Source organism: Pan troglodytes, chromosome 4 (genome assembly GCF_028858775.2).
Source record: "Pan troglodytes isolate AG18354 chromosome 4, NHGRI_mPanTro3-v2.0_pri, whole genome shotgun sequence".
Lineage (NCBI taxonomy): Eukaryota > Metazoa > Chordata > Mammalia > Primates > Hominidae > Pan > Pan troglodytes.
The window spans coordinates 144,757,779-144,777,109 of NC_072402.2; the positions used below are offsets into that span (position 1 = coordinate 144,757,779).

At 39.7% G+C, this 19,331-nt stretch overlaps 1 protein-coding gene across 17 annotated transcripts in view; it reads right to left on the bottom strand.

Moving 5' to 3' along the window:
* The window catches only part of PPP2R2B (protein phosphatase 2 regulatory subunit Bbeta), a 495,140-nt gene that overhangs the window by 445,102 nt on the left and 30,707 nt on the right, over positions 1-19,331 (bottom strand). For 4 of the 17 annotated variants that reach the window (XM_063811569.1, XM_054684657.2, XM_054684653.2 and 1 more), the window contains one exon: positions 510-581. The exons of 12 other annotated variants lie outside the window; for them this stretch is intronic. In XM_063811569.1, the coding sequence (XP_063667639.1) occupies positions 510-519 (10 nt within the window). In that variant the 5' untranslated portion in view covers positions 520-581. Of the gene's footprint in view, positions 1-509; positions 582-19,331 lie in introns of those variants that run through there. One more of the 17 variants, XM_016954002.4, reaches the window with a different exon arrangement.

The following is a 19,331-nucleotide window of genomic DNA, read 5'->3' on the forward strand; positions in this document are numbered from 1 at the left end:
AATAATGATTGTATATGTTCAATTGATCTTTTATTCCTGTCAATGTGCTAGATTATCTCATTTATTTATTACATCAACCCTCTAAATTAGATCCTATTATAATGTGTACTTTATAGATAAGATGTATGAGTTTTGGAATGTTTCCATTAGTTTCTCAAGACCACAAAGCTAACCAGTATTTCATTTTACTATCTCAAGTGAACTTTAGGAACCAGGTAATGATAAGAAAGACTTTGGGTAATTGATGACTGAAACATTTTTTAAACAACCCTTTTGGTAATCAGTGATGGTGGTAGAATGAGGGAGGTGTGGGGTGGGAGGAGGAAGAGGAAGGGAGAGAGAACACTTCATATCATGACAGCCAGATAAAACTTTTGTAGCAATCTCTGAACTCAGCTCATTTAACATCATTCCCAGAAGGAAGGTGCATTAGTTCGTTCTCACACTGCTATTGTATAAATAACTGCCTGAGACTGGGTAAATTATAAAGAAAAGTTTAATTGACTCACAGTTCTGCATGGCTGGGGAGGTCTCAGGAAACTTACAATCATGGCAGAAGGCGAAGGGGAAGCAAGGCACATCTTACATGGTAGCAGGAGAGAAAGAGAGAGAGTGAGGGGAGAAGGTGCCACACTTTTCAACCATTAGATCTCATGAGAACTCTATCACGAGAACAGCAAGGGGGAAGGCCTCCCCCATGATCCAATCACCTCCCCCGAGTTCCCTTCTTCAACATGTGGGGGTTACAATTTGACATGAGATTTGGGTGGGGACACACAGCCAAACCATATCAGAGGGACAAACCAAAGTCAGGTCATTCTCTCTGAATTCCTTTGTCTTCTGTTAGAACAACCCACTAATAAGTAGACTCTCAAGGCTTTGGGTTCAGGAAAATCAGAAAGACTGACTTTGCTTGACCATTTAATCTTGGGGCTTAGCTTGACCCATTTATGCTGTTATCCAAGAAACAAAATTACATGCAAAGTAGAAAGTCATTTACATCTGCCAAGGAGTTTAGTTTGAAATAGGAGAGAATGGAAAGAGAAAAATAGTTAAGAAAAATCTTAGGAAGATAAACAACCTCAAAGACCAAGAGTCTGTCTTAATATAACTGCAAATGTTTTAATGAAAACTGAAGGGAAAAAAAAAACAGTTTGGATGTCTAGATAATTGATTAAAATTTTAATTTTCTACCTGGTTGTTTGGTACTATAAAAATATAATCACGCTAAATCACTTCACAAAGTGTTGTAATAAATGTTGCTTTTTCTCAATGGATTTTCTTAGAATTTTAGTGTTCTATATTACTATTTTGTGTATAAAGTACAGTGATTATTTTTTAAAATTTCCAACTTTTATTTTAAGTTCAGGGATACATGTGCAGGATGTGCAGGTTTGTTACATAGGTAAACGTGTACCATGGTGGTTTGCTGCACACATCATCCCATCACCCAGGAACTAAGCCCAGAATCCATTAGCTATTTTCTTCCTGATGCTCTCCATCCTCCCACCCTCCACCTTCCAACAGACCCCGGTGTGTGTTGTTCCCCCAATGTGTCATTGTGTTCTCATCATTGAGCTCCCACTTATAAGACATAACATGCAGTATTTGGTTTTCTGTTCCTGTGCTAGTTTGCCAAGGATAATGGCCTCCAGCTCCATCCATGTCCCTGAAAAGGACATGATCTCATTCCTTTTTATGGCTGCACAGTATTCCATGGTGTCTATGTACCACATTTTCTTTATCCAGTCTATCATCGATGGGCACTTAGGTTGACTCCATGTCTTCGCTATTGTGAACAATTCTGTAATGAACATATACATGCATATATCTTTATAATAGAACAATTTATATTCATTTGGGTATATACCCAGTAATGGGATTGCTGAGTCAAATGGTAGTTCTGCTTCTAAGACTTTGAGGAATTGCCACACTGTCTTCCACAATGGTTGAACTAGTTTACCTTCCCACCAATAGGGTAAAAGCATTCCTTGTTCTCCACAACCTCACCAGAATCTCTTGTGTTTTTGACTTTTTAATAATAGCCATTCTGACTGTGAGATGATATTTCATTGTGGTTTTGATTAAATGCAATTATTTTACGCATTTGGAGGATTAACCCTGCCCTTAAAATCCATTGACCCATAGCATTAGAAAGACTTTTTGTGAAATTTAGTAATGGCTTAATCTGTGTCTAGATTAGCCAGTGATGGTTGCAGTGGAGAGGAAGTATGAAAAAGAAAATCAACAAATTCTATTAAGCTACTGAAATGTGTCAGAAATTTTGCTAACCCCTCCATGAATTAGCTCATTTAATTCCACGTTAATCCTATACAGTCTTATTATGACTCAAGTTTTTAGATGAGCAAACTGTATGCCAGAGAGGTGAAGTAACTTTGCCCACGTTAGCATACAGTAGAGCACAGGGAACCCAGGCAGTCTAACGAGAGTTTAACCACTCCAGCATACAACTCTTGAAGGAAACTACAGTAGCTTCAGGGAAAAAAAAATTATTTTTGCCTAAGATAGTTAAATCACAGCAACAGGGGCTGTGGAACCAATTGTCTGAAAGAGTCTATACCACAGGCTTATTTAGGTAACCAGTATTCAAATCAGAAAGGGCTAAAGACAGAGTGACTTCTGGCATTATGATGCAAGAAAAACATAGCTACATGTGAGTAAATTGTTAGGCAAAAAAAAGTAGAATGGGAATTTATCCTTGAATCTCTGAGACAGACAAAGGGGTGTGTGTGTGTGTATGTACATATATGTATATGTATATATAGGTATGTAATTATAAATATATATGTGTATCAATATATACATAAATACATTTATGTATTCAGGTTATTTGTTTCCTAACATTCATTTTGGTGCTAACATTCATTTTGAGAATTTTACATTGGGGTGTATGTGTGTGTACAAGTATGTGTTGAGTGAGCAAGAAACTTTTGTGTATCATGGGATATGTATCTACGCCATCTGTAGAATGGCACAGAATAGTACTGAAAACCACCAATACCCTAAGAGTGGTGTGAGGAGGGATGAGTCAGACTGGGAGCAGCATTTCCTGACTGCCCACTCATAGGCACATTGCCAGAAGGCTTTATTTATTCTCTAGGTTCTAGTCTTCAGATTCATAAGAACAGATAATATTAATTTTTATAAGAATTAGAGTGATTAACTACAAGACTGTACTCTCCAGGGACTCTGTTTTATTTACCCTTGTTTACCAGCATCTAATATTCTGCCTGGCATAAAGTCAAGACCTAATAAATGTTTGTTGAGGGAATGAGTAATAAAGTTATATAATGTTTTGTATTTATTAGATCAGTTCCTGTTGGCGAATCATTGCCCTCCTGGGTCACGGAGAAGCTGGCACTCAGATTGTGTTATGGGATACTTTTAGAACCAAGGTTCTTTGACCCATTAGCAAACCCACTTCCTGGTATAGTTTTTAGGGGTGTATAGAGACATAAATTCAGTAAACAAGAATTTATTGAGCTCTATTATTTGAACACTATCAGAGGGAACTGGGGATGGCTCATTGAACAAGCAGGCCAAATCCTTGTTCTCATAGAGCTTACATTCTTATAAGTTAAGCAACAAAATAAGTAAATGCGTAACATGAATGGATGATAAAAGCTATGAAAAATCAGGGAAAGGAGAACGAGTTTGATGGAGGAATACTATATAGTGTCCCCTGGGGATTGAATTCTCCAGGGCCTAGAATCAATTTAATGAGAATTTTAAGTGACATTATTAAATTACTTTAAACACTTCCTTTATTAAATTACATTGATAACTTTTCAAAGATTTCAACTGCACCCAAATTATAAAGTTCTTGGGAAACTATTTTCTACTTTATGTTTAGAATTCTGTTCAATGAGTGGCTGATGCGATAAAAGGATGGCAACAATGATCAAGAAAATGAACTCCTAGAGGAAACAAGGAAGGAATTATAATAGCCAACATATTTTGGATACTTTCCCTATGCTGGTCAAAACTTTATGTTCATTATCCCAGTTTATCATCAAATGATTTCTGTGCAATAGGATTATTATTATCTTTTTTTAATGGCAAACAAGGCACAGTAAGATTCTGTAAGTTGCTCAACGTCACTTAGGTAGTAGGTAGAAAAATCCAGGATTGAACCCAGGCGGTCTGATCTAGGGCCAAATTATCCCCTTGTAGGATTAAGTAAACTGCCTCCAGAATCCAAGTTTTCTAACTGCTAAGATACACTGCTTCTTTAAAAAGTATAATGAAATAGGAGGGCTTAAGTATTTGAGATTATTGATTTTTTTAAACAAAACTGCAACCCCCACCATGAAAAGATACAGTATTCCACAACAACCTTTCTATTCCTTGAATACTACGTTGAATTTATTCCAGCCTTTGTCCAGTCCTCTGTGCTTGCAGGTCCCTCTGCCTGGAATGCTCCCCACTGGGCTCTTCGCATTGCTGACCCTTTCCCATCAGTCAAGCCTCAGCTCAAATGCACCTCTTCAGAGATGCCTTCCCTGTCTGCCCAATTCCTGGTAGCCCATCACCCCTCAGTCACTATAATGATTTACCCTGTTTTTATGTTCCCAGCCCTTATCACTATGTTAAAAGTTACTGATGTTCCCCATGGCTATTTTCCCCTACTAATATGCAAGTGCCATGAGGTGGGTGGCAGTATTCATTGTAATTGGTCCAGAGCCTGACCTCTGCCTGTACACCACAGAGACTTCAAAAACACTGAAGAAATGAATGCTGTCCCTTGGGTCTGAAGACCCAGATAGATCCCGGGGGGCTCTACTTCTGTGCAGGATCATGCATCTGCCCACATTCTGTGCAGAATTAGAGTACAAGATGGGAAAAGAGAGATCTGCAACTGGGGCCTGAGAAATACTTACCAGTAAGCACCCAAATTAGCCACAACTGCTCAGAAACCTACCACGGAGACCATCTATGAAGGCTACTTGCAGGAGGACCAATTTGGAGGCAACTTCTGCAGTTAAGTGTATGCAAGTTCATCAATTCAATTTTATCTGAATCTGCTTGTTCATGTCTTATTTTTAGTTCCCACCTTAATTTGGATCTAATGCTTGCCATGATTAATCAACCATTTCCTCCCACCAGAATGTAAGATGAGAGCAGAGATCCATCTGTCCTTTACAGTGCTTTGTACTCAGTGTCTAGAAGCATGCTGAACACATAGTAGGTGCTCAAGTAATACTTAATAAAGGGACCAACAAATGGCCCAACACTAAATTTCCTCTGTAGACAAAGGCAAGTGGAAGAGCAGAATGAAACATTTATTGAGTCCCTTCTAAGCCCCAGGCACTGTTTTAGATGTTTTACATATCTTATTTCATTTGTTGACCCTGTTAAGTGGCAAGCTTTGAGAGCCTTCACTTATAAAAAGCTAAAATTCATGGAGTGAAGATGCCTTTCTTGTTCCATGCCATAAAATCAGGTCTTGCTGGGCAAGTGGGTTTTTAAATGAACATTGGGTATCACTGGAAGCCTCAAACTCTAATCAGTTTGGTGAGGTCTATGCTATGACCTGATAATGTTGTTTCAAATAAATAATTATTCAAATAAATAATTTTGTGTGATACCCTAGCATATCTGAGGATCAACAGAGAATTGTAATGAGAGCTTTGGCCACTGCCTCACCTATAGGATCATTTCCATTTATCATCTCAGCTCTAATTTATCTGAATCAAAGTTTAAAACAATTTCCAAACAGAAGACTAGAAATACTGCAAATAAAGTGAATTTGGAGGAGGCTGTTCCCAGCAGGTACAGAAAGCTTAGCCCAGGTCAGTTAGACAGGGACAAATGCAAGCTGGCATAGGGTCATGCTTGAGATTGGACTGGAGAAATTGTAGGAGAACCAGTTCATAATAAATGACTGTCCCAAATACCCAGCCCTGAGATCAAAATACTCAGGCTTGGCCCTTTACTTAGTGATGCTTCAGGGGCTCAGTATGAGCAAACATGTAACATATACCCTGGCCCTGAATGACCTTGTTAGGTACTCAGTGTGGGGAAGGTAGCACTTATGAGAACATTCTTGAAGGCTTAATAACAGCAAAGAGTCTTTTCAGCTCATTCTGTGTGTAAATCGGGCCAATTTCAAAGAAAGATGAGTTTCCTTAAAAAAAAAAAAAAAACTGTAAAATAATAGTGCCATTACACATACCTCCCTCAGCCATTTAAAAATACCTTGAGGCTGGTTCTCTCCTGAGGGCTTATCAAGACAAGCCTGCCAAGTGAAAGGTAGTCGATTCTTTATAGTGTATCCTTGAGGTGTTTTCCCCTCTTCACAGAGTTACTACTCAGGTCAGCACATTGTTCTAAGGTATTCCCAGGAATGTCAGAAACAGTCAAACCACTTTGCATGTAAGTAAAGAGGCCAAAACACCACTCTGGAGTCCACAGGCTGGTTCAGTCCTGGTAGTTTACACTAATTCTCTGTGTGGTTTTGGGTAGCTCACCCAAGGGTTTTGGGTTAACCGCTCTGCAAGATGGTGGGCAGGATCTAAAAAGGGCTTCCATGTCACTTCCAACTCTGGCTGTCTGACTCGATGAGGACTGCCAAGGGCCAGTGGGTGCCCTCCTCTCCTCACAGGCTGTAGCAGCCATCTAGAAAATAGCTCTGTTCACAGGCAAGGGAGAAAATTGACATTGTTCCTTTGCTTCTGAGTTCACCTGTAAGACCCTTCTTTTAGCATTCTGCAGCTATGCTCTCTCCAACTGAGACTTAGAGAATTGGGCATTATAAACAGCACATCTAATCCCCTTTTCTCCACCATCATTGTTCCCTGGTGCTAAGTCCAGAGTTTCCATACCCTGAACTAGACATGGAAGGAGGGAGGAGACTACGCAAAGTTCAGCGGTGCCATTTTTTTTTTTTTTAATTTTGTCATCCTAGGACAAAGTTTCTTGAAGTATTACACTTAGAGTTTTTTCCTTAGAAGGCACTGGGGTACTTCCTGAAGACAGTGATTCTTGGGCTCAGCTCAGGATCTACTGATTCAGAGCTTTAGGGGGGCTGTAAGTCCTCAGACCTTCATTTTCTTTATTTTTATTATTTGCTTTTTATTCATTTGTTTAACCCTTTTCTACCATAGCTTCATGGTGTCTAACACCTCAGTGACAAAGCTTTGTTGATGACAGTGTAATGCCCAACCTTGTTTTTACTAACGCTATTTTTAGACTCTCCCTTTCCTTTAATCACCTAGCCTTGCTTCCACCTGAATTGACCCTCCCTTAGCTAAGAGAGCCAGACAGACTCCATCTTGGCTCTTTCACTGGCAGCCCCTTCCTCAAGGATTTAACTTGTGCAAGCTGACTCCCAGCACATCCAAGAATGCAATTAACTGATAAGATACTGTGGCGAGCTATATCCACAGTTCCCAGGAATTCGTCCGATTGATAACGCCCAAATCCCCACGTCTATCACCTTGTAATAGTCTTAAAGCCCCTGCACCTGGAACTGTTTACTTTCCTGTAACCATTTATCCTTTTAACTTTTTGCCTACTTTACTTCTGTAAAATTGTTTTAACTAGACCCCCCCCCCCTCCCCTTTCTAAACCAAAGTATAAAAGAAAATCTAGCCCCTTCTTCGGGGCCGAGAGAACTTTGAGCATTAGCCGTCTCTTGGCTGCAGGCTAAATAAGCGGACTCAATTCGTTTCCAAGTGTGGCGTTTTCTATAACTCGCTCAGGTACAACAACAGGGTGGGGGATTGCTTTGAGATCTCCTAATTAAAAATGCCATAGGACTACCCAGATTTTTGGTTACTGAGTACAAATCTGCATTTTAAGCCAAGTACTGTAGATAATTCTTATTTATGGTAGCTAACATTTGGAAACTACTGTCCTAGAAAAAGGTAAACAAAAACTTTTAGCCTTTTGCTGCTACTAACCATGATGATTATTCATTCATCCAACAAAGATTTATCATTCACTACTATATGCTAGGTAAAATAATGAGCAAAAACACAAAGTCCCTGTTCTCATGGAGCCAGCAGTCTAGCAAGAGAAAGAAATGACAAACAAATACATAATATGTCAAGTAGTAAGAAAATCTAGGCAGTGAGATGAAGGGTGAGTGATGGGAGGTGTGCTTTTCAGACAAAGTAGGCAGGAAGGCCTGTATGTAGGATGATTGTGCAAAGACAAAAGAAGTGAGGAAAAGAACCATGTGGCTGAGGGAAGAGCATTCCAGACGGAGGGAGCCACAAGTAGAAAGGCCCTGGAGAGGGGACGTATGTGGTCTGTTTGAAGAACAGCAATGAGTCCAGTGTGGCTGGAGTGAGGTGAGTGAAGAGGAGTTAGAGGAGATCAGGGGCTAATACCTTGTAGCTTGTTTGCGTTATGTCTAGGCTGCAGAATACTATACAGTCTGGATTGTGGAACAATGATTTGCAGTGATAATATATTATACACCTGTTCTTAGTCTTTTGTCCTTATTTATGCTGTAACTCCCTGTTCCTGGCTGAACTCCTGAAGACAACCTAAAATAGGTCTTTTGCTTGAGAATTGGGGCAAAGAATAAGAAAGCTTTGGGAGGGAGGTGCTATGGACTAAATTGTGTCCCCCTGCAAAGTCATAGTTTGAAGCCCCAACCCCCAATGTGGCTGCATTTAATAATAGGGCCATTAAGGAGGTAATTATGGTTAAATGAGGTTATTAGGGGTGGGAACTTAATCTAGCAGGACTGGTGGTGTTTTTGCAAGAAGAGAAACGCAGAGAAAAGACCACGTGAGGACTCAGTTGAGAAGACGGTCGTCAGCAAGCCAAGGAGAGAGGCCCCAGGAGAAACCAGCCTGCTGGGACCTCGATCTGATACTTTCAGCCTCCAGAACTGTGAGAAAATAAACTACTGTTGTTTAAGCCACCCAGACTCGGGCATTTTGATATGGCAGCCTTAGCAAACTAATACAGGAGGGTAGGACCAGGAGGTCTTTATTTAATTATTCACCCATTTACTTCCTCAGACTTTGCTGCATGCTCAGTATGTGCAAGGCACTGTGCTGCTTCTTTGCATGCATTATTTTATTTAATCTCACAGCAATACTGAAGTAAGCTTTATGACCATCACCTTACAGATAAAGAAACAGAGGCTTACTTAGGGGCAGTCAGTTGGCCAGGGGACATGTTGGAGCTTTTATTCAAATGCAGGACTGTAACAGTAAAGCCTGTGTTTTCCCTCCATCTCAGAAGCGGGAGAACAGAGGTGTGGAGCCAGCCTGCCTGGGTCCAAATCCCACCTCCCCTGCTTGCTAACTATGTGACTTTGGGCAACTTACTTATCTTTCTGGGCTTTGGTGTCTGCATCTGTAAAATGGGGACAATAAATGCTTTCCTTTAACTAGACTGTAATTAGCACTAAGTGAGCTAATACATTAAAACATTAGAATAGGGCTAGCCACCTAAATGCTTATTACCACCCTGAAGTCATAGGGCCCTGCTTGAAGGAATTTGAAATCTTTAGGCTGTACAGAGTATGAAAACCCTCCTCATTCTCATGTAGAGTTTTCATGTGGAAAGGGCCTCAGGTTTCTTATTTGGTAGTTCTAAGAAATAGATTTCAGTGCAATTTAAAGACTTAGGCATACTTGGCATTGTCCAGAAGTAGAATGGCCAGGTTTGAGAGGGAGTAATCTCTCTGTTGCTATCAGGTCAGGAATGTTGTGAGGGGGTTCAGGGCACCTGTGAAGGGCTGGCATAGATGAATTCAGAAGTCTTCTCTTGCATAGAAATTTTATAATTCTTTCTAATGGGATGGGAATAGGTGTGCTACAGGACTGGGGCAGCTCTGTTTTCCTTGCACAATATATTTTCTTTCTTTCTTTTTTGTTTAAAAAGTGAATTGTGTTGCCTTTAGACAGGGCTTGAACTCACAAATTCATAACAGCCAGTATCATGCTTTTTTTTTTTTAAGCTTCTGCAGGATTTTACATTTGGGGTTCCAACTCACATGCTTAAGCATCCTGTCATCTGGGTTGTAGGACGATGAAAGGATTATTAATTAAGGTAGACGTGGCATCCTAACCTTGGCTTGTAAGACTGACTGTTGGTCAACTCCCCTGAGAGGGCTGCCTTGCTGTTTCTATAGGAATATAAGCAGCAGAGCATATGCACAATTCTAGATGGAGGCTTTGACGCAGCAGCTATATCTTGCTGAATAAACATGATATGAAAACATTCTTAGTGGTTCTGTCCTAAGTCTGCCTTTCCTTTTCTTCCAAACATCATGCTTTTGCAAGTGGTCTGCCTGGAAGAGCAAATTCACTCCTATGCCTGGAATGTTTACTGCTACTTCCAAACAGAACAGAATGTGTTTCTGCCACTGCTTATTGAGAATAAAAAATTCTTTGTCTGGATGTCAAGACAATAAACAGGTTTCCATGTTTATAAAGCAGTTCTATTCAGATACAGTCACAGATAGACATTCAGGAATTTGAGGGCATGCCTAGAGCCATTTACAACTCTACATAATGTAACAGTAAGGACTGTTTCTAGTGACCACTTATCTCTGTTTTGTGTGTCCCACCCCTTAAAATACATTCATGTACTGGTCAATACATGACCAGTATTGACATTTTGGTCAATAATCAACCACATATACGATGGTGATTCCATAAGATTTTCAAATTGTATTTTTACTGAATCTTTTCTATGTTTAGATATGTTTAAGTCTGGAAATACTTACCATTGTGTTACAATTGCCCACAGAATTCAGGACTGTAACATGCTGTACAGGTTTGTAGCCTAGGAGTAATAGGCTATACCATATAGCCTGGGTATGTAGTAGGCTCTATGATCTAGGTTTGTGTAAGCAGTCTGTGATTCCCCAGTGATGAAAGTGCCTAATATGCATTTCTCAGAACATATTTCCATCATTAAGCGATGCATGACTGAGTGCTAATCTGCTCTTAGCTCTTCTAATGTATTCTCCTCACAGCAGTCCCAAAAATCTTTTCATGCCGCAAATATGATATATATATATTTTTAAATGTACACCCCTCGATAATTTACAGTTGCTCTCTGGGTTAAGATGAAACTTTGTAATTTATGTTACAGAGACATACAGGGTCACATCACTTGATAGCTTCATCTTCACTGTACCCCATCTTGGTCTCTGTGCTCCAGCTACATTGGCTTTCCCTCAGAATCTTGCTTTCACTATGACCCTCTGGGGACTGGGCCTTGCAAATGTACTCTCCTTTGCCTAAAATATCCTCTTTCTCATTCTTCCTAGTTAAGTTTGACTCATCCTTCGCATCTCAGCTCAAGTAACACTTCTTTAGGGAAGCTCTCCTGATCTTCGTGTGCATAATAAAGCCTCGTTAGATCTTGTCCTAATGTCATATCCTCTCCACTGCTGCATTTGTCACAGTTTACATTAATTTCTTAGATTAATTTATTTGCCTTCCATAAGAGCAGGAACCATATCTATTTTTACTACCTGTGAACCCATCACCCAGCTGATATCTGACACATAATAGAGATGTTCTTTATGTGTGTGTTTGTATTTTTTGAATAAATGAATAAATAAATGAATAACTGCTCTTACAAGGCAGTTGACAGAATACTGAATTTGCTCCCAAAATTTCCCAAAAAGTGACATTCTCGTGTATCAACAATAAGATCCAGAGCAGGCTTTCATACATATCTTCGAAGTCATATATTTCTTTGCCTCCTGTTTGCTTTTTCTACTAACTGTGCTTTTGCAGACACTTGTGAAGATAAAGGCCTTGGCCCTCTCAGCCCATCTTTTCTCTCAGCTCAATCTGCCAGTGAGGAAACAATGACTCAGAAAACTAATGAGCCAGTCCCTCTAATGATGGCAATGATTTCACTGCTGGTGATTTTTCTATTAGTTTTATAAAATTGAGTGAAAATGAAGGAATTGCCTTGGGGCACAAGAACCAAAGAAAAAAAATAGATCCAGAAACACAAATCAAAAGAGCACTGATCAGTGTATGTTACAGGCAAACAGTAGTCAAGGTGATGTAGGTTGAAAGAGTCAAAGAATGAAAACAGGAGCCTCTTTTGCTAGGAACAAGCAAAGTGGGAGGAACCTCAGATTTGCAATTGAAGACGCTTGATGTCATGCTGGTAAGACCTAGTAAAGATATTGTCAATGTAAGTACAGGTGCCATCTATCAGGTGGCTACCAGGCACATTGCTTTCAATGTCTTGATTCTTACAATTAAACATGAAAAGAAAGCGTTATTACTTCTATTTTAAAGTTGAAGAAAAAACACACTCAGAGGATAAATAACTTTAAGTCATAATTGGAACTCTAGTTTATCTGATTCCAAAGTGAAAGGCATTTTCAACTAAATATTTCATATCACTAGTCCTCCCTCACTATTTTTACCTGTAAAATGTGGATAATACCGTGCAGACTTAGGATAATCATCCTCCTGTGATAACACAGGGAGAATGCCTGGTGCTCAGTTGGTTTTTATTAAACATGAGTCTGCGTCCTCCCTCGGCTAAGTTCCTTATGGATTATACTAGAAACTCCTGCAAATGGGTTACCACTCCCAGCTTCTGATTTAATATGGGAAGATTTAAGATGGGGACATACTTCCCAAAGCACATATCACTTAATCTGACACCAACACCACCAAGTTTCATTATATTGTCATTTGACTCTGAGGCATAGCAGGATTAGCCAATTTCTCAAGGGACATCACATGTGAAGAGGACTGGAATTTAGATGACCCTGAACTGCAGGCCCAGGGTTCTTCCTATTACCATGCTGTATCAAAACACACAAGCATAGAGAGGGATAGGGAGAGATTTGTTAAAGGACACAAAATTACAGCTGGATAGGAGGGATAAGTTCCAGTGTTCTATACCACTGTATGATGACTATAGTTAACAATAATATCTTAGTTATAAATATGTGGGAGGAGAATATTAAACATTTCTAACACAAAGAGAGGATAAGTGTTTGAGATGATGAATATGCTAATTACCCTAATCTGGTCACTGTTCATGGTAGGTATCAAAACTTCACTACATACCCCATGAATATGTATAATTATTTGTCAATTTAAAAAAAAATTCTTAAACTCCACGCCCCAAAAGGTACACAGGCCAAGAATTGATTTCTGGGGCCTCTACTAATATAAAGAGTATTAATAATAGCTAATTTTTATTAAGTTCTTAATTTGCACTGGGTAATACACTATATACTTGGTATGAATGATCACATTTACTCACCAAAGCAATTGTCTGATATATGCAAAATTTCCCCTCCTTTTTATAGATGATAAAATTAAAGGCCAGGAAATAAAATGACTTTCTGTGTATTAGGTAGATGTTTTAGCCAATACCTGAATATAAACTCTTAAAGCAAATTCACAGCTACCTTGAAGCAAATAATTGCTCAACATAGAGTTTCACTGAACTCTTAGGTGGATGACAGTGACCTTGATTCTTCCCACGGCAGCCACTTTTCTGCCAGATATCAGAAGCCTTCACCAAAAGTAACCTCTTTTCAGCTGCAGATCTACTGTCATTTTAGAGAGATTTTCTCCCAGAGTCCTTCCCTTGTAGTATATTTCTCTACCTTGGCCATTGTTGAGTTCTCACCTCTGACTGTACGTAAGATTCACTTGGGGAAGCTAAAAACTGAGATTCCTGGGGCCCAGTTCCAGGGGATTTAATTCAATACGGCTGTGGTAGAGATAGCCCTGTGTATTTGCCAAGGTGATTCTCATGCATAGCCAGGGTTAAAACCTACTGTTAGAGTTGTGTGCATATGCCTTTTTCCCTCCTGCTAGACTGTACCTTAAAGTACAGATGAGTGTTTTTTATCTTTTAATTACCCATGTGCTAAGAACAATGCCTGAAATGTTGTAGGCAGTCTTGTAGGGCAGCAAAGAGCCTGGACTCTGGAGCCAGGCAGTATGGTTGCATACCCTGATCTATCACATTTTGGCTGGGTGGTTTTTGATAGGTTACTCAGCCTTTCTGTGTCTTATCTGCTCACCTGTAAAATGGGGAAAATGAATAGTACTTATCTCATAATATTTTTGAGAGATAGTAACTGTAAAGTACTTAGCACAGGGCCTGGCAAGTATTGAGCCTACAATAAATGCTGGCTTTGTAGGTAAGCAAAACATTTAATGGACTATCGTTGGTTATTGCTGTGGTGAATGCAATGGGAAATATGAAAGAAGAATATGATGCCCCATTCATTGAATATTCACAGGCATTATGCTAGGTGTTTTACAACACTTTTTTTTCACTCTCATAACAATACTTTGATATATTTTCATTAGAGAAGGAAATACACCAGTTGAGTAATGGAAGGTCATCCAGCAGGTAATTACGAGTGCTGAGATTGGAACTCAGGTTTGTCTAGTTTTGAAACCCATTTCCCCTACTTTATTACTAAGACTTATATAAACATTCACTCATACATTCGTGCTTTCAATCCACAAATATTTATTATATGCTTAATATGTGGGAGAAACTGTTCTGCCTACTGGAGATATAGAAATGTATAAAACAGAGAAAGCCTCTGCTTTCATGTCACTTACATTCTATAGTGGGAAAGGACAGGCAAAAAACAAGTAAATGGATGTATAACAGGTCAGGTAAAAATAAGGGCTGTGAAGGAAAAATAAATAGGGTAAAAGTAGCTGGGGGTGAGAGGAGAGGCAGAGAGAGAGAGAAATTGATCTTGAGAGAAAGGAAGTGAGCATGTGTGTGTGTGTGTGTGTGTGTGTGTGTGTGATATTTTACATAGGAAGGCCAGGAAAGGATTCTCTGGTGAAGAAACATTTGAATGATGGATGTGATAAGACGCAATTGGATTCCTGATATTTTTAGGAGGTGAAGCCCAAAGGATTTGCCATAGAATTGTAAGAATGATATGAGAGAAAGAAGGAAATTGAGGATGGCTCCAATGTTTTTGGCTTGAGTCTCTAGGAGAACAGAGTTCCCTCTTATTTCCTAGGCTGGAGAAGAATACTGCACAAACAGGGTTTTTTTTTTTTTTAGGAGGGAAATCAACAGGTGTGTTTTGAGATCTCTACTATGCATCTGATTGGAAAGGTTGGCTAGGAAGTTGGATGTACAAGTCTGCATTTTAGGTGAGAGATTGGAGTTGGATATAGAAATTAAATCAATGATATATAAGCCCATAGGAGTGGATGAGATCACTTATGAGCAAGTATATGTTAAGGAGAAGACTGATTCCTGGGCTTCAATATTTACAGTTTAGGAAGATGCTAAGGAACCAGCAGGGAGTCTGAGACTGCAAGGGAGAGGGAAACAGAGAGAAAGAGTGGGTTTTGAGGCCAAGACAAGAAACCCCTTTAGGAAGGACGGAGGAATCATCTGTCAGTGCTGCTGAGGGCTGCAGTGGGAAGAGGCCTGCAAAGGCATGACTGGACTCTGCAATGTGGTGGTCATTGGTGACTCTCACAAGAGCAATTTTGGTGGCATGATAGAAAGTGCAAATCAGAGGAGAGGTGGCGACAGTGAGTGTGGATGACACTTTCAAGGCATTTTTCTGAAAAGAGGAGCAGGTGATGGGGCAGCGGGTGAAGGAAGATACAGGCTCATGAGATCAGTGTTTAAAATGAGATGATTTATAGCATGTGTGTGGACTGCAAAACGTGATCCTGTAGAGAGAAAAACCTTGGTGCTGACAGAGTAGGAACAAGTGCAGGAGTGATGTGCTTGAGTAAGAGAGAGGGGAGATGACCCAGCTTAAAGTGGAGGCTTGGCCTTAGATGAAAGCAGGGATAATTCATGCATTGTACATAAAATTCAAAAAAATATGTTTCAGACATAAAGCAATATCAAACAATGTAAGGTTTTTGTCTTACTTAATTCTCACAATAACTCCTTGAGTTGAGCATTACTATTTCCATGTTACAGACAAATGCCGTGTGCACTTGGAAAAGACTTTAAATGTAGGTGTGCATTTATAAGATGAGAATGATGGATGAGAAAATGAGTAGTCAGGGAAAGCTGTGGGTGGAGGTGCATTTGACGTGGGCTGTGAAGAGTGGGTTGGTTCTAAATATGTGAAAGGGACTGAGAAGAGAATTTCAAACACATGAAAAATAAGAATCCATAAATATGAAAAAGGTACAAAATATAGTAGTAATGAACCCATTCTTAGCATGTACCCTGGAACTAGACTGCATGGGTTCTAATCCTAGCCCTTGCATTTAACAGCTGTGTGAACTTAGACTACTTAACTTGTCTGTGACTCAGTTTTCTCATGGATAAAATGAGGATAACAGTGTTGACCTTATAGAATTGTTAGGGATAAACACACACACACACACACACGCATCCATACCTACATTGATATACACACGGTGAAATTGTGCCTAGCAAATAGTATGCATCCTATGTTTTACTTATTCTTGTATTATTATTATTTATAATATAACAAAGAATTAGAAAAATATGATGTTATTTTTCCCTCTGTGTGTGTGTGTGTGTGTAGATTTCCAGCAAACATGCTTCCGGGTGTCACTGGAAGATACTTGCTTTAAGATATGTCCTCCTCTTGAAGGAGCATTGTTGATAGAATATGGGTCAGTTTGTTTATTCACTCTCCCCACCCTCCCACTGAGTCCTTCATTTAAGAAGGATTTCTTGAGCATCTACTCAGAGTCAAGCTCTGCACTAAACCGGGATGCCAAGACTGAAGATGAGTAGGGCAGAATTCCTGTGCCCAAGTAGCTTCTGGCCACTCAGGAGACAGACATGTAAATAGACTGTTTCAATGTAATCCGAAGGCTGTTCTCATACTCAGAAGGAAATGTGCAGTGTGATATAAAGATTAAGAGTACCAATTTCGGATTCAGAGAGTTTGGACTTGAGTCTTGGCTCTACCACTTCACTAGCTGTGGTTCTGAATAGGTTGCGTCTGAGTCAGTTTCCTCATCTATAACATGGAGACAATGGCGTTTAATAAGAGAGACTGTTGTGAGGAGCGAATGAGATGGGCCAGGCACAGCCCTTAGCACACAGCCAGTGGTCCACAGGGTTCATGGTGCTGAAGCTGCTTCTTATTTCTTCTTTCCAGTCTCCTTGCGGTTTGTGTGACTCATAATAACAACTTCATTTTTGGAGTTGTTGAAGACATCTTCCTAGAAAGACTTGACTCAAGCTGAGTTTTCAAGCATGGGTAGAGATTAGCAGCATGGAAATGAGATAAAGACAATTTTGGGAAAGGAAGAAGCATGTGGCAAGTCACAGTACCCTTGTCCCTTTAGGAAAAGAAAGTGTCCCTACTGATTTCTTAGATAACAATAACAGGCCCTCCAGTGCCTGGTGCCAAATTAGGTCCACCAGAAAGTATCAGGCAAGGTTCCTTATACTTCACTGACTCTCTCATTTCTGTTTTGCTTCCTTTTTTTTTTTGAGATGGAGTCTCATTCTATCGCCCAGGCTGGAGTGCAGTAGTGTGATCTTGGCTCACTGCAACCTCTGCCTCCCGGGTTCAAGCAATTCTCCTGCCTCAGCCTCCCAAGTAGCTGGGACTACAGGGGCCCACCACCACACCCAGCTTGAATGGCTTCTTTACAGCTATGATTGGAATTTTGTTTCTCCAATTCTGATACTACTTTTGTAGATGAATCCTCTCCTACCAAGGGGAAGGAGTTATGTGCTTCCTTAATGAGGTCCACAGAGAAGGAAAGACAGTCCAATCCTCTTTGCAAAACCCTGATTATGGATCTGCACTATTTGGTTGCCCTGGCTTCTGTTTGTATCTTCTTATTTCAAGTTAAAGAACATTATAATAAAACTAGTTCCTTAAAGTATGGTTACAGAAAGCTCCCCAAGCCACAATGATGAAAACAATTTTCATGCATGTAGGAGTGAATGCTTTTCAGAATATTTTTCACATATGGTTTTGGAAATTTATCCATACAACAGCCTTGGTATTTGTCATCTTTCATTCAACAAAAATTTACTAAGCACCTATAACGTGCCTGGTATTGTTCTGGTTCTGGAGGTACAACAGTTACATGTGGGTCCTGCTTCCAGTACAGCAGGGAGACAGAGACTAACAAAACAGTCACATTGGTTTGCTCATAATGACAAATTAGGGTAAGTGCTTTGAAGTAAGAAACCCAGTTCTTTAAAAGCTGTGATCAGCTGATCATCAGGATGGCTTCTGAGCTTGAGCTGAGAGTTGAAGGTTGGAATTAACAAGGCAATGGGGCAGAAGGAAAAGAAAAGCAGCCCAAAAGTCTATGGTGGAAGGGAGAATGTTGAGGAACCAAAGAAGGCCTGTGTGTCTGGGGACCAGGCAAGATGGAGTATGTTTGACCTCAGGCAGGAGAGTCGGGCGGGGCTCAGAATATGCAGGCCCCGCTTGCGATGGAAACCATAGAGAGGTTTTAAATGTGAGTGTTTGTGTTTTAGAGTGTGGGGTGGTAAGATAATCATATTTTTAAAAATTATTCTGACTGCTACATGGAGAACCAAATCTCCTCTAATGTATGAAAAAGCAGGCGTGAGGGCTCAGAGTGAGGCAGGGGAGGAAAAAGGAACCAATAGTTGTGAACCACATATTGTTGATTTACCCTATATACAAATGTGTTACTATATATAATGTGCTTAGATAATGCCTTTGATACACTAAATACAAGTGAACGCTGGTTATTACTATTATTATCACCGTGCTATGTCATTTTGAATGTATTTTTTCGCAACTATCCTGTGGAGTATTGTTATCTATATTTTTAAATGAGGAAACTAAGGCTCAGAGAGGTTAAATAAGTTCTCAATATCTCTCAGTTGACATGTAACAGAGCTAAGATTCAAAACCTATGGACTTCCTGCATTAAAAAAAAAACACTTGCACACACAAAAAAAGCAAACAAAATAAAACAAACAAACAAACAAAAACAATGACAAGGAGAAGTTGGGAAGACAAGCCAAGTTTTCTAATTAGGATGGTTCTATCCCCTAAGAAGCCCAGAAATTGTTGAAGCTCTTAAATTAGTTCTAGAGTTTCTCTTAAGGAGATTGTTTGGGCTATTCGTATTTATTTGACTTTCACAGAGATATTCACACACTATTCATTCTGCACTTTTTCAAATTAATAAAATGTGAAGTTCACAGTCATATTTTTTTTCTAGCACAGAGTACAGGGTGACATGATTGCCAACAATATAAACACACACACACACACACACACACACACACACAACCTCAGATGTATACTGATCACTTTTTTCCCCAGACAAACTTTAAGTAAGTGTAACCAGTTTCTGGTGGCAAAGTGATGTGTTTGAGGAAACCACTCATTGCTTAAGGTAATG